At 48.7% G+C, this 22,418-nt stretch overlaps 1 protein-coding gene and 1 non-coding gene across 5 annotated transcripts in view; one reads left to right on the top strand and one right to left on the bottom strand.

The window, feature by feature from the left end:
- The window catches only part of WDR37 (WD repeat domain 37), a 56,154-nt gene extending 35,797 nt beyond the window's left edge, over positions 1–20,357 (top strand). For 3 of the 4 annotated variants that reach the window (XM_060156373.1, XM_060156365.1, XM_060156392.1), the window contains 5 exons: positions 1,488–1,728; positions 2,861–3,002; positions 14,284–14,418; positions 14,873–14,987; positions 17,871–20,357. In XM_060156373.1, the coding sequence (XP_060012356.1) occupies positions 1,488–1,728; positions 2,861–3,002; positions 14,284–14,418; positions 14,873–14,987; positions 17,871–18,002 (765 nt within the window). In that variant the 3' untranslated portion in view covers positions 18,003–20,357. The remainder of the gene's footprint in view (positions 1–1,487; positions 1,729–2,860; positions 3,003–14,283; positions 14,419–14,872; positions 14,988–17,870) is intronic. The other variant, XM_060156384.1, reaches the window with a different exon arrangement.
- On the bottom strand, positions 7,298–7,370 carry TRNAW-CCA (transfer RNA tryptophan (anticodon CCA)). Its single transcript has one exon. It is a non-coding gene; the product is annotated as a tRNA-Trp (tRNA).
- Positions 20,358–22,418: the final 2,061 nt, after the last annotated feature.

Raw genomic sequence — 22,418 nt, 5'->3', positions numbered from 1 at the left:
AAGTAATTAATGAATTCCAGTAATGAGTAGGAATGAGTTTTCTTTAGATAAGTGGTCTTAACAATTCATTTTTAATTCAGTGTATTATGTATTTAATTTTAACACAGATTTTTCCCTCGTGGAATTTCCAAACTGTCATGTGCTGTGCTTAATGCACGCGTTCACTCAAGAAACAGCACTGGAGGAGGATGGGGCAGAGGTGTGCATGAAGACTGATGCTCAGAAAGTTCAGAAAATGAGTTTATGTTGTATGGATTTCCTTTTCCAAATAAAATTTAAAAAGCACCAATTTTGTCAGAGGGAATATTACATATAATACTTAGATTAAAAAACTTAATAGTTTATTTAGAATGTAAGGTTGACTTTATTTTCTTTAGGATTTTGTTTGTGTTGGATGCAGGGACTTTTCTTGCTTGAAAGTTGCTGCCTCAGGGCTTGGAGGTTCCCTGGGGACCCCAGCTTGAATTTGAGATGCACCTGAGGTGTGGTCGGTGCCGGGACCACTCCGCGATCTGCCATGAAAGGAAGAGCAGGTGGTGCTCCCTCATTACTGCCCAGCCCAAGCCTTGTGCTTGGATGGGCAGCACTGGTTTTCTTAAGCTTTGCTGGCTAGTCTCGGCTCAGGTTACATCCCTCTATTGTGTGTGTATACATGACATACATCCGTGTGCTGTGTGTGTCCATGTGTGTGTATGCACGACATGTATTTCCATACCTATGACATCTGCTCCCGTACCCATGTGTGTGCACTTGTGCCCAATGTGTGTCTGCCTCCCGCTGGCCCATACGCTCTGTGAGGCGGGGCCCCAGGCCCACATCACCTCCTACACAAGTTCCACGTGGACATGCCAGGCAGCGGCCATCTCCCCTTCTCTGCTGTGTGACCAGCATGTGGTCTGGCACCGTGTAAGCACCTGATAAATATTTGTTGAATGAATACACCGTATTTTCTTAAAGACCTGAAGCCTAGGGTGACTATTAGGTTTTTTGTTTTATCCTTAGCTTTTGACAAAAGATTATTGATAATGTAGGAAAATAAAGTGAACTCTCATGTCTATTAACATAGCAGTAGAATTCTAAACGTGTTTTAAATAGGCTTCTGAGAACTGAATGTTCCTTTTTTATTGTGACAAATTATTGATTTTCAGTTGTGTTTAGTTTTATTACTTTTCTCCTAATCTGTGGTGAAAACTTAAAATGTTGAAAATCATTTTATTTTCCCCTTTTATTGGTTAGTGGAAATGAACTGTAGCTCATTTGATGTTGTAGCTACCTCATTTTTTCTTATGTTTGGCCCAGGGTTTTAGCCAAGTAGGAGATGGTGAAGTTGATACACAGTCACTGAGCACTACTTAGTACCAGACACCCACTGGTGTTGGTCATAACGTTGGTTAAGTCCTAGAAGGACAGACAGTAACAGTGCGATTGTGCAGCCGTGTCTGGCAGCCTCAGGATTCCCAGGGAATCGCCTCTCTGCTCTCCCCCAGCAGCAGCTCTGTGGCGAGGACGAGGTGGAGTGCTCCGACAAGGATGAGCCCGATGCAGACGCGGACGCATCCAGCGACTGTCCCACCATCCGGGCGCCACTGACATCACTTAAGAGCCACCAGGGAGTGGTCATAGCCGCCGACTGGCTGGTCGGGGGCAAGCAGGCGGTGACGGCCTCGTGGGACAGAACGGCAAACCTGTATGACGTGGAGACGTCGGAACTTGTTCACTCCCTGACAGGTGTGCAGGCACTGCATTCCCGGTTGTGTGCAGACGACGTCTCGTCTAGAAGGACTCTTGGTTCTCTTGGTGTAGCTGTGATTTTCAGAGCTCCTTTATGATTAATAGAGCTGTTGGTAGTTAAATTTATCTTATCTTCGGGGGAGTTAATTGCATCTAGATACATGCAGTATCCAGATATTTGAATGTGGTTGTCGTATTAGTTTTCTTTTGCTTTGTAACAAACTGCCACATGCTTAATGTCTTAAAATAACATGAATTTATCACATTGTGCCCCTGGGTCAGGAGTTCTGGGCACATGCTCGCTGACCCTCTGGTTCTCAGGGTGTCATGGGTGGAGTGAAGGTGTTGGTGGGGGCTGTGCTCTCACCTGAGACCTGGGGTCCTCTTACTGCCTTTGGGAGGATTCCTCTTCTTGTGGCCCATGACTGAGATCCCGTTTTCCTGCCTGTTGTCAGCTGGGAGCAGTTCTCAGCATCCAGAGGCTGCCCTCAGTCCCCCGTGGCCACTCCAGAGGCATCTCACCATGTGCTGTTGGCTTTCTTCTAGGCCAGCAGGAGAGCATCTCTGCCGGGACCCTTTGAAAGGGTCCACCTGACTAGGTCAGGCCCATCCAGGACAATCTTTCTTTTGATTAACTCAAAGCCATGTGATTTGGGGGCCTTAGTTATATCTTCAAAATCCGAGATTACCAGAGCATTTGCAGGTTCTTCCCAAACACAAGGGCAGGAATCCTGCAGGGTGGTACCAGGGCTGGGCATCTCTGGGCTGTCTCAGAGCTCTGCTCATCACAGGCCTTTGTGCGTGTTTATCGGTGAGTGCCTTTCCTCATTGAGTGATAAAGGTTGTGTTCTACCAAGTGCTCCACCTGTGTATTATTAGAGGTTATTCTGCAAGTGCGGAATTTGGAACTGTACGTACTTACACACTCGGCCTGTTGGAGATCTGCCTGACCTTCCAGCCATCGGGGTCAGGAGTGTCCCACCCATACTTGTCCTGCTCTTCCAAATGCACGAGGGGAAGGAACACGGGTCCCACCTCAACCCCACACACCATTCCCGCAACTCCTCTTACCGGCAGCATAGCAGGGGCCTGCCTCCCTGTGACCATCTGCCCTTCGTCTTTGTCGCAGGGCACGATCAGGAGCTGACTCACTGCTGCACACACCCGACCCAGCGGCTGGTGGTGACCTCCTCCCGCGACACGACTTTCCGTCTGTGGGACTTCAGGGACCCTTCCATCCACTCCGTGAATGTTTTCCAGGGCCATACGGAGTGAGTCTCAGTTGCTTAGATGTCTCTTTTTAACTATTCGAGAAAGAAGTTTTGCAGGTAGACGTTAAGACTCAGTTCTTATTTTAATTTTCAGTGTTAATTTCCAACTCCACTGTTTTTCAGAATGGCTACTCTCCCAAAACACTTAGCTGCATTTTGGAAGATTTCACTGATGTCCCCTCCTGAAACTGGAGGTGGGCAGGAGGTGGGGAAGGGCCAGGAAACGCTCGGGTCATGGCGTGAACATCAGAGCGGTTCCCTGCCCCTCCTTGTCCTCGCGCTGGGCTCGTTCTTGTCTAGTCTTGACATCACGCATGTTTGCAGGGCTGTTCTGGGAGAGTCCCCACGTCCCACCCTCTGCCTGGTGGGCAGAGCTGCATCCCGACAGCTCGCCCCCCACACGCTTTTTCTCACCCCATATGACCTTCCCACTGAGTGATGCCCAGCCTCCCAGCTTCTCGGCCTGCAGTCTGGCCCTCTCCTGGCGGCCCTGTGCAGCCCCTGCTGGCACTCCTGTCACCCGCAGCTCCCGACCATGTCCTGTCACCTGCCCCCGCTGTCCTGCAGGGTCCCTCTTGTACAGCAGTGCGTCCGTAAAGGCCAGATCGCGGCCATATCAGCGAACGCTTCTTGGCAGATGAACCTGCTTGTCGGCTGCTCCAGTCTGATTTCTTATCTTTGTCACACAGTCCTGTAAACGAATCCATTTTCTGTGTTTAATGTTAGGTACTAAATTTTAGATTTAATGTTCAAAATTAATAAATGTTCAAAAGGAAGCCAGGACAGTGTTCTTCTGGAAGCTCGAGGTCAAGAGGTTGGTGTGTGCAGCCCCAGGGACTGCCCAGCTGAGTGTGGGCTTCAGTGGGAAGGCCCTCATCTGTCAGAGGGGCGCGCTCCTGCTAGGGGGACCCCGGGCTCCCCCAAGTCCCTACCTCCTGTGGCCGGTCCTGTTTGTGGAGGGGGGATCCTGCTGGGGTGCCCAGGGGCCCAGGAGCAGCTGCTCTTCCCTGCTTTTCAGGCAAGTCACTCAGGGCCCAGGGAGCAGAAGGGACTGTTCGGTCACAGTGCGCTGGACGAGCCAAGACTCTGCCCACACAGCCCTACTCCTTAGTCTGCACGTCTTTTTTCCACGTTTCTCATTTTAAAAGTTTAAGCATAACATAAAAGTTGAAAGAATAGTCAGCAAATCCCCAATTACCCTTCTCCTAGGATCACCCATTTTTATTTTGCCACATTTGCCTCTGTCTCTGCAGACACATGTTCAAAGGGCTGGATGTACAGCACGCACTCGTACTTTCTTTGGCTGAGGCTGTGTCTTTGAGAATAAGGACATTCTCTAAATATCATGGTATCGTTTCCACCTGAGAAAAATTAAAAACAGCCTGTGACAGCTTCTGACATCCAGCCTATGTTCACATTTATCCCTGTTGTCCTCAGAGAATCTTTTATGTTTTTTTAAGGTTTAATTGAGATTCATTCATTACATTTAGATACTATGTTCCTTGGTCTCTTTTAATCTGGGGCAGTTCCACCCATTTTGTTATCATTATTTTTTGTGACGTCGAGTTTGTGTGTGGAATGCAAGCCAGTCTCATGTGGAACATGCACCCTCTGCATTTCTTCTGCGGCTTCCTTTCTGCTGGAAGTCTCATAGCCACTGCTGTGTGTGCCGTGTCCCACCCATCACTGCACGACTGGGGACGCTGGCCTGGACCACAGGTAGTGTCTGCCAGGTGTCCCCGCGACCGTGAGGGTTGACACGTTGAGGTGCATCTTGTTTCTCAGCGACCTTCCACCCAGTGAAAGGTCTGATGTCATCAAGGGTCCTTGCCTCAATTAGTTATTCCTTTGAGAGTTGGGAAAGGATGGTTTTGCTGATTCTGTCCTTTCTTCCTGCGTAAGCTGGCGCTTTATTCATTGGCATGGTTGAGAGTTAGTGCAGCCTGGCGGACCCTCCTACTCTAGGGTGATGGGCCTTTGTGGCCGTGAGTATGAGCGATGCTCAGGCTGTGCCAGATTCACCGCCGAGCGCCCCATGGCTCCTCTTCCACGAGACCCTCACTCGGCCAACTTGCCACCCTGGCCCGGCAGGCGTCTGTCCAGACTCACCCTGTGCCGTCCGCCCCAGTCTCCTCACTGAGCTGGCCCTGCTGGTGGTCCTGGACCGAGCAGAATCTGGCCGGAGATCCAGGGCGGGTGGAGGAGTCTCGCATGGAGGGCAGGCAGTCCTTCTTGTGGCGCACGGGCCTCTGCCCTGCTCGCTTGAGCCTCCCCTGCCGCACGGGGTAGGGTAGGCCTGCGGGGGCAGAATCCAGGAGGCTCCCCTGGTGAGTGTGGAGCACGGTGAGGACTCGATGAGTCCTGATGGCGTCCTGCCCGTCCGTGGGTAAACCGAAGCAGGGTCCTCAAGATTGCCGGACTCTGAATTTGGTTCCAGGGAGCTCTGTCTCCGTGTTATTTGAAGGGTCTTTTGGTCACATTCTATTTTCAGTTGCTCTATTTAACTTCTGAAAGTTTTTATTTTTGTTTTGCACAAAAAGCCAAGAACTTGTCTTACTGGGAGTCGATGGAAGAGCCTGGTGTAGCTTTGAGAGCATGGTAGCAGTGGCCTGTTCCCACCTGTCTTCTCTGATTGTGGAGGGTAGCAAGTACTGTGTCATGTTTAAAATACCTGTTTAATTGTTGGTCTGTTTTTGCAGCTGGTAGATGTGTAAAACGATGGTTGTTTTGGAGAGAGACATGAGGAGTGTAACTGGGGATGAAGGACTTATTTCCAGTATGTGACACAGTTTCTTAGGTTTGTTTTTTCTAATAGGATCAGGAGTGGCTTAGAGTTGACAGGGTGCTGGGTCCGCCCCTGGGGGCCTCTCCCAACCCCGACCTGAGACGTCGGTTCACGCTTGAGTTCACTTTTACTACGAGGACACAGGAGCTTTTGGATGGTAATAGAATATACGTAAAGTACCGCTCTTACTTAGAGTATTTACGTTTTCTCTTTTCTTGCTCTGTTAGGATGAGCTAGCATATTTCGTTGATGTGTAGATACAAACATCAGTTTTAAAAAGTTCTCTCTTTGGTACTAATTTCCTGCAGTAAGTGTCAGAGAAGGGGAATCTTCACCTTTTTTCAAGCCTTCGTGAATTGGTGGGCTGGGTGAGAGGCTGGCTTTTTTGTTTCCTGTTGACTTTATGGTTGTGGCTGCACTGGGGCCCACAGGCCTTGCAGAGGCTACAGGCCGCGTGGTCAGCAGATGGGGCTGCAGGCTGTTCTCTCCCTTTTGGAACCACCATCCCACGTTACATCAGCTGTAAGCCTCTGGGAATGACTGCAGTTTGGAAAAGCAGGAAGTGAGACATTTTACAGGCTTTCAGTGAAGGACTCTTCCTAGTCCCTGACTTGACTGCTGCCTTTTTGTGTCTGGCACGGGTCTTCTGGGGTCGAGCCATATGACACGTGGTATCCGCGGAATGTACTCCCTTTGCACGGGGATGTAAGTGTGGACCCACGAAAAGGCGTCCGTTATCAAAACCAGAGTAGAGGGAGCGCTGTTCACTTTGATCAGTCACATCTCCAAGCAACTCCGGGTGTCCTGCCTCCCTTCACATCTGTAGGGATGCCCATGACCCCCCGTGCTTGTCCCCATCCGTCCACTGGCCCCAGCGTTGGCTGTCCTGCCTGCACTTCCAGCCAGAGACAGTTGAGATGTCCTCTCGGGAGCTCACTTCAATGCCTGCAGAGCTTGCTCCTGGGCTGGGAGGTGACTGAGTTTTCTGGGATGGTTTTCTTGATCCTTTTAACCCGATTCTTTTCTGAACATTAAAAGCAACACTCAGAAGTGCTGTTCTCTGGAGCGTTGCTGTTCTTTCCTTGTGTCGCCCTAAAATGTCCACGTGGAATGTTTTCAGTGGATCGTCACTTAAACAGAGGCTGTATTTCTTAAAATTACGTGACCACATATTTCAGATTACTATGATGTGGAACACACTTTGGAAAAGCCTATCTTAGGGCATATTTTCATTTATAGGAACTCAGCACAAATTCTTTAGTAAAGTATGTTAGACTCTCACATCTTTCATAATGTGAATAATTCAGTTACCTATATGGGTAATTTGAATTTTCTGTGTTGCGTTTTCTTAAGGCAAGATGTAGTGGTATAGGCTTCAACATGACTGGCTTAGTTCTGCAGTCCAGTTTCTCTGGGAGCTGGGGGAGAGTTTATTTTTCCCTTTTCATTTTCTTTTACCAGGTCTTCGTTACTGGGTGTGGGATCTTTAGTTGTGGCATGTGGGATCTAATTCCCTGACCAGGGATCGAACCTGGGCCCCCTGCTTTGGGAGCATGGAGTCTTAACCACTGGACCACCAGGGAAGTCCCCTATGCCTTTTTGAGAAAGTAGGGTTTCACTGAAAGATAAAAATCTGTAGTCAAATGGGTCCCCTTGAGATTTGTGCTGCATTATTTTTGGTGGGTAGAGAGGGCTCCCAGATGGAAGGTCTGTTTTAAGGTTTTCCTCATAAATTTTTAGAAAAGACAAAAAATGAACCCTTTTCTTTTATGGTATGTTGTGTTTATTTTCACTCTGTATTATGAAATTTCTTCATTATATTAGGAATTTTAACATAACAGGATTTACTTAGTGGAATTGGGGGGCTGTATTATTAGACTGGCGTTAGTGGCCCAAGGTGTACCAATTTGCATGAAAAGTAATTTTAGAAACCTTATATGACAAACTTTTCCTAATAGTGGGAATTGTAATGTGTGCTATTCTTGGAAATAATAGAAATATTTAATTGGAAAAATTTGGAATGTCATAGGAATTTCAACTCTTGGCAGTTTCTGTCTTATGTATTTCTGTCATCAGCTGGAATTGAAATCCAGTGCTTTTTATCTGAAATGAGCTAAATCCTTATGTATTCATGTGTTTTCCACCTGACAGTGTAACTCAGGGAGTGAGCCACTTCAAGACAGCCTGGTGGGGACAGTGCCTCGGCTCCTCTGTGTACCTTGCGCTCAGTCGGTGGGGCTGGACTTTGACCTTGTGGGCTGTGGATACAGAGACGTTCCTGAAAGTGGCTCTACTATAACAAAACCTATACTTAGGTTAAAACCACTGCTGCTCTTGAGAGATGCCCGTGTAGACTGTCCTCTAAAGCAGGGGTCCCCAACCCCTGGGCCGCAGACCGGTATGGGTCCACGGCCTGTTAGGAACCGGGCCGCACAGCAGGAGGCGAGCGGCGGGCAAGCAAAGCTTCATCTGCTGCTCCCCGTCGCTCCCATTACCGCCTGAACCATTGCTCCCATTACTGCCTGAACAAACCCGCCCCCCTCCCCGCCCCGTGGAAAAATTGTCTTCCATGTAACTGGTCCCTGGTGCCAAAAAGGCTGGGGACTGCTGCTCTAAAGGGAGGCTCCTGATCCCTCTCCTCCCAGCACCGCTGCCTCCTGTGGAGCTTGGTAGAGTCGTCACCACCACCCCCCCCCCGCCCCCCGTTTTTTAGATTCATTTTGTTTTGTTTCAATTGCTATAAAAAGGGACTGACAGTTGAGGCAGTCACTGGTCATTAAGCTTCCCCTGTGGGTGGCCGATGACTCCAGTCTGTACCCAGCTGACAGTATTTACACGTGCGAATAAGCTCTGGCATTGAAAATATCTGAAATAAGCTCAACGTGGGTAAAATATCTGAGAATGCAAAGTTTTTTGTTTCTTTCTTTTTTGCCTTAATTCTTTTCATATGATTTTAACTTCATCCCCCAAATGTGAACTTAGGTACTTTCTTGTCTAAAGAAAATAAGACATGGCATCTAACAAAAACTTGGTTTAAAAAAGTTTAGAGATTATAATGATTGCTTTAAAGTTATGACATTTTCATATGCTTCTCTTGCCAGATACCCAGAGATCTAAATTCTAGATCTTATGCTTACGAAGGTGAAAGTAGCTTTGAATTTTGTGTCGTGCTGTTGACAGTTTTCTTTATGCTAGTTTTTTTTTTTAAATTAATTTATTTATTTTTGGCTGTGTTGGGTCTTCGTTTCTGTGTGACGGCTTTCCCCAGTTGCGGCGAGCGGGGGCCGCTCTTCATCGCGGTGCGCGGGCCTCTCACTGTTGCAGCCTCTCAGTGCGGAGCATAAGCTCCAGATGCACAGGCTCAGTAGTTGTGGCTCATGGGCCTAGTTGCTCCGCGGCATGTGGGATCTTCCCAGACCAGGGCTCGAACCCGTGTCCCGTGCATTGGCAGGCAGATTCTCAACCACTGTGCCACCAGGGAAGCCCTATGCTAAGTTTTAAAGAGAAAAAGTGTTTTGACAGTGTGATACTTTTAACTGGGTGGTGGTTCGATTTAACTGTTGAATTCTGTGCTTGGTCAGCGACACAGCGTGTGTGCAGGCCTGTGCTGGAGGCGGGCGGCAGGTAGGGGTGGTTGGCAGACCTCTGCGCTGGGCTGAGAGTCTGTCATTCCTGGTCTTGGTCTTCAGCCCTCGTCTGTGATGAGGAGGAGGAACAGGGGTAGCAATGACTGCTGGAGGAAGGAGAGGCCTGGGGCACCACAGGGGCCTCAGAACTCGAACCTGAACTCCCCCCAGTTTACAGCCCCTTCTCCACATGCCTGGGAGTCTGCTTCTGTCTTCTGTTCGCTTGGGTAGATTGAAAACAGTTTCATTTGGGGAAGTGTAGAGACTTATGTAATTTCTGGCAATAGATGGTTGATATCTGAGGTTACCATCAAACCAAGGCTGACAGCGTGAACTCCCCATAAATTGCCCCGTTTCCGATTTTCTCAGCTCTGTTTGCCCAAAGACTGCTCAAATTCTTAGAGACTGGAGTGGCAGCCATGGTCTCAGAAATGTGATCTGACTGCAGTGGTTATGAATCAGTGGATGTTTGTCTTGTCATGGAAATGGGCAGAGGGCATGAGTGGTGGTGCGCGGCAGCTGCCGGGTGGGCGTGTGCACCTCGCACACGTGGGCACTGTGTGGAAAGATCTTGGGAGTGTCTCTGTCAGCGGCTGAGGAGCCATCTCCTTCTTGCTCGCTCACCTTGGCTTTAGAGGTAGGTAGTGGATATACAGTAATTTAGTTACTGATCCCTGGTGATACATTTAAAAGTTGTTTGAAATTCAAGAGATAGTTTTGAAAAGTAAGAGGAGATTTAATATTTCTCCATTTATCCTTTTTAAATTCCTCATTGAAGAAGGGCTGATTAGTAACTAATAAAAATAAGGACTTAAGGAAATTAGTGCATTTAAATGCCTCTTTGTTGTGAGCTGATTGCTTCACTTTTCGTTGAGGTGACCCAGAGCAGCATCGTCAGGTTATTCACACAGATGGACACCTTCCTGACTGCGTCGTTACAGCCTCACTGAGACCTACCCGAGGCACGTCTGGACCTGACACAGGTGTTGGCAGGACCCCCTGAGCGACGGCGAGCAGTGAGCAGCGTGGGGAGGGGGCAGCTGCCGGGCAGAGCCTGGCTTTGGGAGGTGGTAGTGACGGTGGGAGGTTAGTCTTGGCTTACGTTACACACACACACACGCGCATGTATCTGCACACACATCACGGTCTGTGCAGCCTGTAACACTTCTGGACAGACACGTTTACACGTGCATGTATATGTTTCTGCACACACGTCATATTCCGTGCAGCCTGTGTCACTTCTGTTGGGAACTCCACATGGTTCTGAGGCACATTTGCACACGACCTCGGGCTGTCAGGACCCTCTGGCACCTGTTGTCCAGCGTTAGGGGAGTCACCCCACGCTCTGGTGGGAGAGACGCTTCGGGTGGACTCCTTGTTTTACCAGCGAAGGAGAGGTGCCTTTCCAGCCCCGGACCATCCCCACAGACCCAGGCTGGGCCCTCTGGCTCCAACTTTGCAATTTAGGGCCAATCTACTAACGTATTTGAGAGTAAAAATCTTGTAGTTCCTAATATATTTCTGACTTTTATCTTATGAATAGGGCTTGTTTATATCATATTACTTTCAAAACTTATGAACAGATGTTTTCCTTTTGGAAGATTTAAAAAATAAACCTTTGAAATTCTTTACTTCCCAATTTTTATGCACAGAATCATGTCACATTGATACTGGGACAGTGACTATTAATTGATGAGCATGTAAGCAGATAAACTCTTGGACTCAGAAAATCAGGGGATGGAGCGTTAAAAAACTTGAAGGAGATCACTCCCCACCCCCTCATCTAAGTGGAATACGTTCCTCTCAGATTTCTTTAAATTATTGATATAATTGCAGCACTCAAATCTGACTTATGGTTGACTGTTACATTGTTTGGTAAGAATGAAATCACGACCAGGTTTCACAGAAAGGAAATCAGAGTCGTGACCCTTGATACTGCAAGTGTGAAGTTATTATATCAACCTTACTGATTTTAACTTCTCTGTAATCATTTTAAATCAGGTTGTGTGGACCTGTCATCTTTGAATAATCTGTGGAGAAGGTTCTTATTAATTCGGTTAATAAAATGCTGAGGAGAATTTAGCCTAGTAAGAGCAGTGCTGTTTTGACTCACCCCTTGGAGCCCCTCTCTGTGGCCATGGCGGGCATGTCCCCAGAGCTCTGGCATGGGTGCCGTTGGTGGGAGTGTTGGTGTTAGGACAGAGCCCGGCCCTGCAGCGCACCTGTGTCCTCCGCCAGCGTGGGCTATGGGGACGTTGTCACGCGCCCCCTCTGTTGCGTGTTTTCTTGTGGGAAGCAGGACCAGGCACGCGAGAGGTGTGCAGTCTGTCGAGGAAGCAGTTCTGTGGTTCAGGCCCATCGCGAGGTGAGTTGGGAAACTCTTCGACTGACCCTGGAGAGGGCGGCTGGAGAGAAAATAACAAGTGAGACCGAGGCCCTGCACTCTATGTGCGCTACCTGCTTTCTTCCAGGAGCAGTTGGACTTTAAGTCCTGAAAAATTATGTGTGATGCAAAACTGACTTTTCCTTTGAATGTTTTTTATCTCAGGGTCTGCTTTTTTGGGAGCCGGCCCTCAAGGATTCTCCAGAAGTGTGTTTCATTTGGAGATGAGTTTTCTGTTTCTCATTCAGGCATCAGAGATCTTGAAACACAGGAGACCTGAGTCTCTAACTTCTGAAGAGCACTCCTGATCGGAAGGGCAGTGCTCTCTGAGATCCTGGGTGTTGCCGAAGACTTGTTACTCTGTGGGACGTTTAGCTTGGAAGACACAGCTTGGAAGCCAGTGGTCAGGAAGGAAGGCGGTGGCCCGAGCCCCTGCAAGCAGCACCAGTTACAACAGGTCTCCTGTGTGCGGGTGTGGAAAGGCCTTCTGGTCCGTGTGTCATGTCACGTCTGTGGGACTGCACTTCACGTGCCCTGCCGCGATCCTAAGCAGGCGAGAGCCACCCGATGCCTCCTGGGGTCTCCCCAAAGGTGGAAGAGCCACAAAGGTTCAGCCTGGGTCCCTGTTTCTGGAGCACTTGCTCCTCTGGCTTGTACTTCAGGTGGGAAAGTGTCACTTTGCTCCGTCGGAAGCTACGTCCTAAGAATTAGAGATAGGAGCCCTGCGGACGTTGCCCAACGTGGAGCCAGAGGAGTCGCTCGCTGCCTCTGTGTCTCCCAGGCTGGCATTTTCCACATCATGTATTTCCTTACTTTGCTGGAAAATTTCAGCAGAGTGTTACACAAAGCAACCATGTCTCTGTGTGGTGGGGGGACAACTGTCAGTTCTAAAGAGGAGCACGAGCTCTCTGGACGCTCTGTTGATTGAGGCCCATGGAGGGAGCAGAACGTTCCAGGCTGTGCAGTGTGTGTGGTGAGTAGGTGCCGCGCCATCAGCTGGAGGCACACACTCAGCTGCTCTCGGCAGTAAGATAAATGAGGCAGTGCGAGCTTGGCGGAGCCGAGCCTTCCCACCCGCCCCTGAGGGACCTGCGTCGGAGGGGCCTATAGAAGGATGGCCTCACCAGCTTCTCCTTTGATGCCCTACGATACCTGTCAGGGTCGTGATTTATTGAAAACCTGACGTCTTTCAGCATTTCATTAACATAGAGTTAGACGAGCTTTTGTGGGGACTTTTTCCCACTAATTTAGCAGAATGTTAACTGAAATTTAACTTGGCCAAACCTCCTGAGGCCTCGAGTCCACAGAGAAATCACAGGCAGCAGAGGCATCTGCCCCCAGAGCCTGGCCAATGGCCGAGCTGCTCAGACAGTGCTGTGCCTCGGACCTAAGGGGCAGCAACACCTCGTTTCTGCTCAAGCCCTTACGGTGTCCTTGTTCTTCAGATAGGGAGTTCGGGTGGGTCATCAGGTTGCTATTCGGATTTACCCTCACTTCTGCCTTTCTCCCTGTGGCGCACGTGGCCTTTGATTTTAACATAGTGCCCTCCATCCATCCACGTTGTCAGAAGTGGCAGGATTTCATTCCTTTTCATGACTGAGTAACATTCCATTGTGTGTGTGTGTGTGTGTGTGTGTGTGTATATACACCACATTCTCTTTATCCATTCATCTGTCGATGGACACTTAGTTTGCTTCCGTGTCCTGGCTATTGTAAATTATGCTGCTATGAACATTGGGGTGCATGTGTCTTTTTGAATTAGTGTTTCTGTTTTTTTCAGATAAATACCCAGGAGTGAAATTGCTGGATCACATCGTAGTTCTGTATTTAATTGTTTGAGGAACTTCCGCACTGTTTTCCGTAGTGGCTTTACCAATTACATTCCCGCCAATAGTGCGCAAGGGTTCCCTTTTCTCCACATCCTCCCCAACACTTATCTCTTGTCTTTTTGATGACAGCCATTCTAACAGGTGTGAGGTGATAGCTTATTGTGGGTTGATTTGCATTTCCCTGATGATTAATGATGTTGAGCAAATTTTCATGGGCCTATTGGCCATTTGTAAACCTTTCTTGGAGAAGAGTCTGTTCATATCTTTTTTTAAACTGGTTTTTGTTCTTGTTGGAATGAAATTTTTTCCCGTGTTCTGATTAAATTGATTGAAAGTTGCAGTTGGGATGGATTTTTTTTTTAATCGTCTGCTGTATAGAGATTTTGGCAGGTTCTGTCTCATCTAGTCCATCTCTTCTGGGAGCCTTTCCTTGCTCCGTTGCCTGGAGAAGTTGAGGTTGAGTCGGAGAGGTCAGCTGTGCTCGGTTGCATGCCCAGTGGAGGTTTAGGCGGGAGGGCCAGTGAGCGGGGTACACGACTCGCAGCGTCCACATCTCCACCCACCTGCCAGGGCCTCTGGCAGCAAGAGCATGTGTCTGTTACGCAGTGTGGACGGGAACTTCCTGACAAGGTTCTGACCCTGTGTCCTTCACTTGCAGCACCGTGACCTCTGCCGTGTTCACCGTAGGAGATAACGTGGTCTCCGGCAGCGACGACCGCACCGTGAAGGTCTGGGACTTGAAGAACATGAGGTCCCCCATCGCGACCATCCGCACGGACTCTGCCATCAACAGGTGACAGTGGTCCTCCTCATGTGAACCCTTAGTGTGGCTTGAAGGGGGCCTTGTGGCTTGTGTCTGCTTCATGTAAATTTGTGTTTACTTGGTAGAGCCCTGGGAAAAGTGGTTTAGACTCCGGGGAAAGTATTTTTTATTGATTCTCTAATGCATATCCAGTATTCTATAAATACTGAAACTTAGGTGTAAAATCATGTTGGTGTATTGAGCTTTGTAAGAATAAGAATGAGCCATTTATGGCCAAAGGTTACTGAGTAGTACATACGTGTAAGTTACAGGTAAGTAACTTGGCCTGTTTCCTGACGCCCTAGGCAGATAATACCTGTGGTTTGCTGGTGTGATTTGCCTTGAAGTGTGAATAGTATGAAATCCCTTACTGCATCATAATCTATAAACTCAGAAACTTGTGCTGTCATTGTTTTGTATGTAACCTGATTTTATCTCTTTGAAGGATCAATGTGTGCGTTGGCCAAAAAATCATTGCCCTCCCCCACGACAACCGCCAGGTGAGGCTGTTTGACATGTCGGGCGTGCGGCTGGCGAGGCTCCCACGCAGCAGTCGGCAGGTACGTGCTGGGGCCGAGTCTGTTCACAGGGAGCCTGGGGTCCTGGGCCCAGCATCACTGATGGATGGGAACTCCCAGCCAGTCTGGGCGTGTCCAGTGCTCCAATAGCCCTTCACAAAAAGAGAGAAATTAATTCTAACAGTGTATTTTATTTAAACAAATGCATCCGAAATAACATAATTTCAACAGATAGTCAATAGAAAAATATTCATGATTTTTACACCCATTTTCTTACTAAGTCTTTGGTTGCTGGGTTTCCATTGGAAGTACTTAGTCTGTATTTGGAGTGCATAACATTTAAAGCTGGAAACGTTGCCTGACACCTGAGCTGAGCAGCAGCTTTTAAGTTTAAACTGAGATAATCAGGCTTTCAGTTCCTGGTCTCCCCGCTGCGTTTCAGAACTCCCTGGGCACAGCAGCTGAACTCACCGCCGGGCAGGCGTGTGTCGTTGTCCTGTGGGGGCAGTGGTCGTGGGTCCTGGGGGCACCTTTCCGTGGCGGTCATGTCTCCATTTAGATGCACTTTCTCGTGAGGCAGGGGTTGCTCCTGGTTCATCTCGGACGGTGCAGTGCAGGAGCCGGACTCGCTGGGGAGCCTGGGGCTCCGCAGCACCAGCTCAGACCTGCTGAGTCAGCATATGGGTGGGGGGGCATCTGGGAACCTGGGCAAATCCAAGTTCAGGGCCCAGTCTCAGCGCCAGGGGGCAGCAGGTGGAGCTATAGTGGACGAAGCCCCTGCTTTTGGGCAGCACCTACAGGCTCTGCTCCATGGAGCCCACACACACCAGTCTCTCCCTGGCTTCCTTCAGCCTTTTCTACATTCGCAGTGGAAGCTGTGTGGTGGGTCAGCCAGTCCCTTGTTGTTTCCAACAGGGTCTGTGCCTGACTCTGCAGTCAGTGAGTGTGTCTGCACCCCCAGTCTCCTCCGCTGCTCCTCCGCCTTGTCCTGGGAAAAACCTCGCAGCAGTTGCTGAGCCGCGGGCCCAGGGCAGTTTTGGAGGCAGGCTGGCAGGTAGATTGGTAGACGGGGAAGACATCTTTGCTGTAAGTGGCACCAGCTTCCCAGAGGTCCTCTGTCCTTCAGACAAAGCCGTGTCTTCCCTTTTGCAGCTCTTACGTGTACCGTCCCAAGTTAGTTGTGGAGCTTTGTTTTCTTTGAGTGCACTTCATAGACAAACTACTCACGAAATTAGGATAACTCAGGAAAGCTTCACCACCCCAACAAAGCCATGAATTGCTTGTCCAGGCAACTTCACATTTGCGAACTGCTGGGTATCACCGACGCAGCACCTTAACTGGATAGGGTTCTCTCTCTTAGGTGGGCCTGAGTGTTAAATAGAACAGCTGTACAGCATGTGAGGTCTGCGTTCTGACCCAGGAGCCCAGGTCCCTTCATGGCTTTGAGAATCTTCTCCCTCAAGAAAGGGAGTTCCAAGCAGTTCTTCGTGGTACTAATTCCATGGAGACAGTTTCATTTTTAATTGTCTGTAAACATTCAGCCTTGTAGGAATTGTAGAATTCTGTTGTGCTTGAATTAATTTCCTCCTAAAGTGGTAGGTGAAATAGATTTATTTATTTTGCTTTCTTTTTTTTCTTGGCTGCATTGGGTCTTGGTTGCTGCGCACGGGCTTTCTCTAGTTGTGGCGAGCGAGGGCTACTCTTCGTTGCGGTGCACGGGCTTCTCATTGCAGTGGTTTCTCTTGTTGTGGAGCATGGGATTCAGTAGTTGCAGCACGGGGGCTCAGTAGTTGTGGCTTGCGGGCTGTAGAGCGCAGGCTCAGTAGTTGTGGCTTACAGGCTTAGTTGCTCCATGGCATGTAAGATCTTCCCGGACCAGGGCTTGAACCTGTGTCCCTTGGATTGGCAGGCAGATTCTTAACCACCGTGCCACCAGGGAAGTCCTGAGAGTTTCTTTTACTTATAGAATTTCTGTCAGCTTTTCTGAATCCTACCTCTTGTACCTGTTGTATAATATTATAGTAACATGTTAGTGTATGTATCTGCTATAAACTTTCCAAGTAATCTGCAATATTTTTTCCAACATTCTGATATTTAACTGAATCCCTGAAGGTGGCGGGAATCTACTTGAAAGGCCATCTATTTTATCCTTGTTTTATTTGGCACCAAAGGTATATTTCTAGCTCCTTTATTACCTGAGCCGATTATTTGTTAAAGTGGTATTTGGGGTCTTTGAGTGAATTTTATTTACTGTTTCCCACGTCACCCAGCCTCATTTATTCATTAAAAATTTCCAAAGTGACCATTTATGTATTCTTCCTGTTGACTGTGATCTGACTGCTTGTTTTAAAAAATAAATTTATTTATCTATCTCTTTATTTTTGGCTGCATTGGGTCTTTGTTGCTGCACGTGGCCTTCTCTAGTTGCGGCGAGCGGGGGCCACTCTTCGTTGCAGTGCACGAACTTCTCATTGCAGTGGCTTCTCTTGTCGCGGAGCTCAGGCTCTAGGTGCGCAGTAGTTGTGGCACGTGGGCTCAGGAGTTGTGGATCGTGGGCTTCAGAGCGCAGGCTCAGTGGTTGTGGCGCACGGGCTTAGTTGCTCCGCGGCATGTGGGGTCTTTCTGGACCAGGGCTTGAACCCGTGTCCCCTGCATTGGCAGGCAGATTCTTAACCACTGCGCCACCAGGGAAGCCCTGACTCCTTTTCTTGAAGAAAGAATCCTGAGGCGCTGGTGAGCCTCAATGAGTTCATCCGTGTTCCGACCCCTCTTTTCGTGGAGGCTTCTCCACCAGCAACACAGGAGGTGTCACTTGGACTAATTGTGTTCATGGCTCTCATTTCCGTTGGGTCGTTTGGGCGTGTGTGGTTCATCTGGTCCTGCTTGGGGAGCCCTGCTCTGACTGTGCTGTGTGCTTGGTCTCAGGGCCACAGGAGGATGGTGTGCGGCTCGGCCTGGAGTGAGGACCATCCCGTGTGCAATCTGTTCACCTGCGGCTTTGACCGGCAGGCCATCGGCTGGAACATCAACATCCCGGCACTGCTGCAGGAGAAGTGAGGGCACCGCTCTGAGGCTCCTCGGCAGCCAGGGACTGCGACTGCTGGCTCGCCTGGCCGCTGGGGAGCCGTTGCTGTGGGTGGTGGATGCTGAGCAGGAGATGTGTGCTCTCTCCAAGCTGTACCCAGCCTGCATGAAGCGTCCAGAGTGTGCCCCTGTTGTTTATTTCTGTGTTGTGTGTGTTGGCATCATGGGCCGTAGAGGTGGAGCCCCTCCCGCGGCTGTTGGTGTTGAGTCCCTGGGTGTGTTGGGGTGACAGGAGGGCGTGGTGTCTGCGCAAGTGAAACATGAACCCTGTTCTCACTGGGAGGTGTCAGTGGTCTCCACGTTTCTGGAACGATGATCCGCTTCTGCCTTATCCTGGCAGGAGCGAGCAGGGACCTCATGCTCAGGTCTGCGTGGGGTTCCAGCGTGTGTTAACTCAGCTTCACGTCTGTGTTCTGTTACAGTTCTGTAAAATCAACTTGGATTTTAGAAGTTAAAAAAAGCATAGAATGTTGAATCTGCAACATTTGGATAGCTTATTTTGAAAAGAAAGAGTTTCTGCTCTTTTTATAGAAAATCATTTCAATCTCCTGAAGTCTCATGCTACCAAATTCTAAAATATAATGATTCTAATCACTGATTCCAGGTATTAAGCAAAATTTAAAGCACTTTAGTTTATAGCTATGGTTATAAACAGTTTTTAGAAGTTTCAAATGACTTATCCATTGAATGTGACTTGACCTTTCTAGAAGGCCCTGCTGCCTGAAAACAAACCTTATTTATTTTCTACACCTTGGGTTTGCATGTTTCCAAGTGGGTTCACTTTCTGGGTGGTATTTGAGAGCTAATAATGCAAATAAATGAGTACTACCTCAAAAGCAAAGTATTTGGAAAACTTGGGGTGTCACTGTTACCTGGTTCATGCACTTTTTGATCTAGAGCTGGAACATGAGTTCGTTCAGAAGGCAGGAGAGGCCAGCGCAGCCCACGTACCTGAAGAGGAAAGGCTCCTTCCTCACTAGCTGCCAGCTCCCAGGGGGCGGGTGGCTCTTGGTGCCCCCTCTGCCAGGGAGTCTGTCAGTCTCGCCTTCTTGGGACTTTCTACCTGGTGTTCGTGAGCCATGTTTCTTGTTGAGTTACAGTCTGATAACGAGACATCTCAGTGCCCCCCCTCACATATGTAACCCTTGGAGGCCAGCGCTGGGACAGGCACTGGAGGGTGACATTGGAAATGATCGTGATGGCCCAGTCCTGGTCACCGCTTCCGTTTTGTGGTGTCGCGGGCAGAGCGTCCCTAGAGATGGTGCCTCGCCCATGGCTCCCTTTGCCTCAGGGCCTGCGGTAGACCATCTCAGGCCTTTTGCCCTGGGTCGTCGGGTCTGGTTCTGAGATGACTCCTGGCTGGGCAGGAGGGTGGGGCCGGGGAGAACCAGAGCGAGGGACAGACAGCAAGAGTTTTAGGGCAGCTTTATAACAACAGCAGCTCAAGAGCTGGTTATTAGAGTCTGACATTCCCCAACGCCAGGGTCAGGATGGCGCAGGCTGCCGCCTGCCCTTCTGGGGTCTCCACAGCAGGGCTGTCCGCACATGCCAGCTCCTCTTCTGCTTCAGTCTCACGTCTGAGTGTCTTAGAATTACTTTTGGAAACGTAGGGAAATGTCTGCAGGTCGCTAAGCCAGATTAAAGAACCAGATCTCTGCTGGATTAAAAAATTGGAAGCGTGTAAACACATGTGTATGCGGCCACGTGGCCTGTGCAGACGAGGCTCCGCTTGCAGCCGTGTCTCCCTTGCCCCCTCCCCGTTCCTGCCCAGGGCTCGGCCCTTCTCAGGAGCAGGACCCGCTGCCATGGCTGAGAGGGATGTCTTCAGGCATCGTGAAGGAGATGGGGGTAGTGAGTGTGTGTGTGTGCACGTGTGAGTGTCCGCAGGTTTGTGCATGTGTGTGCCTGAAATGAAGTTGTATGACCAGCTGCCTTGATCATATCTGAAATAGTGTTTGGAAGTGGAATTGGTTTTGTCCATGTGCCGACATGTCAGAATTTCATTTAATAACAAAGAGATGGGTGGTTACTGAAAACTGTGTTGATGGAGAATTTCACGAGAGGTATGTTGTTGGATGAAGGGGCGCCCTTTCTCAACCACTGCACATCAGCTTATGCAGAGCCAAAATCTGTACCTATTTTGGAATCTGAAGAATCCTATGTAAGTCATCTGTTGCTTAAATCTGTGAAAAGTTTCTTTTGGGGAGAAGGTGTGCATTTATTAGTGTTGTGTAGAAGCAGTTGTTTTCATTGTGTTGATGTAATTGTTTTTAAGTGTTCAGTGTCTTCAATGCAGTATGAAATTCATTAAAAATCCATGTTCTGTAACTACTGTTGTAAAAGTGTTGTTATTAGGAGTTTCTCTTTTTTTTATTTTGCCTTTTTTTCATGTTTTTGCTTTGGTAAAGCATTGTTAATGGCTATTGAACATCACAATGATATAGAAGGTAAACAAATTAATTATAGTATTGCCCACTTAAAAAATTTTAATTTTAGACTTAAAAGCTCAATTATGTTATATTTTCTATCTGTTATGCTATAATTTAATGATCCACATTACACTTCTCCATTCCTGCATCACCACCCCAAAATTTCTGAAGGGAGTTAACAGTTTGACAAAATACAGGCATTTGCCAAAGTTCCTCAGAGTTTCATAAGATGCTTGTCCTGTTCTTACTACAGTTAAGCTTGTTTGAAAGTTGAAAAAAAATTGCAGTAAGAGAACATAGGCCTGTTTTCCATGGGAGAATGCAAGTTAGGATTGGCTGCAGCCGCCTGTTCACCGTTCTGTTCTCACCCATGTGGATGGAGCCGTACCTGTCCTGGGAGCCCCGGCAGGTGGCAGGGCTCTGCCTGGCGTTTCTTGCCTGCCCCAGCCCTGCCTCGAACCAGGAGGCCTCGCCACCCACCTTGCATGGGCCTCAGGGGCACATTCAGTTCCCAGAGGGCAGAAATTCTCCACGATTACTCCCTCATCTTACTCTTCAAAAACATGTGAGTATTGTCTAGATTTCATAATTATATCTTCAGTTACATTTAAAAGTTTGCATATTAGTGTAAAGAACTAAGAAGGCAAGACTTGCTTTGATTTCATCAAAATGCCATTAAGACGTGTCTCCCTCATCTATAGGTTTTCTGTTTTCCCTTAATAAGTTAGAAGTCAAGGAAGTTATTCCAAAAATCGGGAGCACCTCTGTTTTTTATGCAGCATACGATATGTAGTCCATATCATGGGAAGAGGCTGAAAAAGAAATCATAAAAATGCTGTGAGTTTAAAATCAAATTTATTAAAACGATCTTTAAGCAGCTTTTGGTGAAAATGCAAGTAGATTGAGCAGCCCTTTGGCACCCTGAGGGCTGTGTGCCGTGTGGGCTGGGGCAGAGTCACAAGGGGCTGCTGCAGTCAGTTTGGTCCAGGAGGCGTTTCCAGAGAGATGACATTCAAACTGGAGCCTGAAGTTTGACTAAAGTGTCAGCAAATGAAAGCGGGGGCGAGAACAAGTGGGGGAGGGCGCCCCTGATGGAGGTGCTTGAACAGGCCTTGGGAAGAGCGGGTTTACTCCACATGCACCAGGCACTTTGGCATGATGGGGCGGGGGTCCGGTTCCACGGGATTTGTGCTGAGGGGTGAGCTGGGGCAGCAGGGTGGGGAGGGCAGGGCTCTTTATCCCACAGTCAGGACAATTCACGGGCTCCCGTCATTGCGAGCACACAGGCATCCCGCGGTACCTAAAGGACGCTAAAGTGTGTGACAAGAATCCTCCCCCCGCCCCCCCCCCCCGCAGTGGTGTGGGAATGTGTTGGGAAATTTCAGCCACAGTTTAGAGACTGAGGTATTTTACTCCCTACTGCTGGGCCCCTTGTCACCACCGCCCCACAACTGTGTCCTCCCACCTGGGTGCCAAGCGAGCCGTCGTTTTATGCTCCACTAACCCAAACGGGGCCGTCAGGATCCCTCCTGGGAAATTTTGGAACTAGAACTGAGAAAGTCCGTCTCTCTCCAGTAGTTCGTCTTCGTGAAAATAATGCCAAGTGCTTCAGAGTGTGAAGGGAAAATAACTATAATTCTGTGCTCGGCAAGACTTCCTTGAGGAATGTGTGTGCAATGATGGCTTGGGGAATAAACAAAAGCAGATTTCACCAGTACTCCTTCCCTAAGGGAACTTCTCAAGGAGGAACCGTAAGAAGAAAGAGTCATGAAGGAATGGTTCAAAATGGGCCAGTGCGCCGGCGGACATCTGGGCCAAATTACGCCTGACTGGAGCTTGTGGTTTAAATGTCCATTTTTGTTTGGCTGGGGATTTGCAAGATTAAGTCTTTAAGTTATTAAATATTTATAGAGACATTTCAAGGGTAACCACAAAGAAAAAAAAACACTTTAGAAAGGTA

The sequence above is a fragment of the Lagenorhynchus albirostris genome, chromosome 1 (genome assembly GCF_949774975.1).
Source record: "Lagenorhynchus albirostris chromosome 1, mLagAlb1.1, whole genome shotgun sequence".
Lineage (NCBI taxonomy): Eukaryota > Metazoa > Chordata > Mammalia > Artiodactyla > Delphinidae > Lagenorhynchus > Lagenorhynchus albirostris.
The sequence above is the reverse complement of the archived record's forward strand: the minus strand, read 5'-3'. Positions and strand labels throughout refer to the sequence as shown.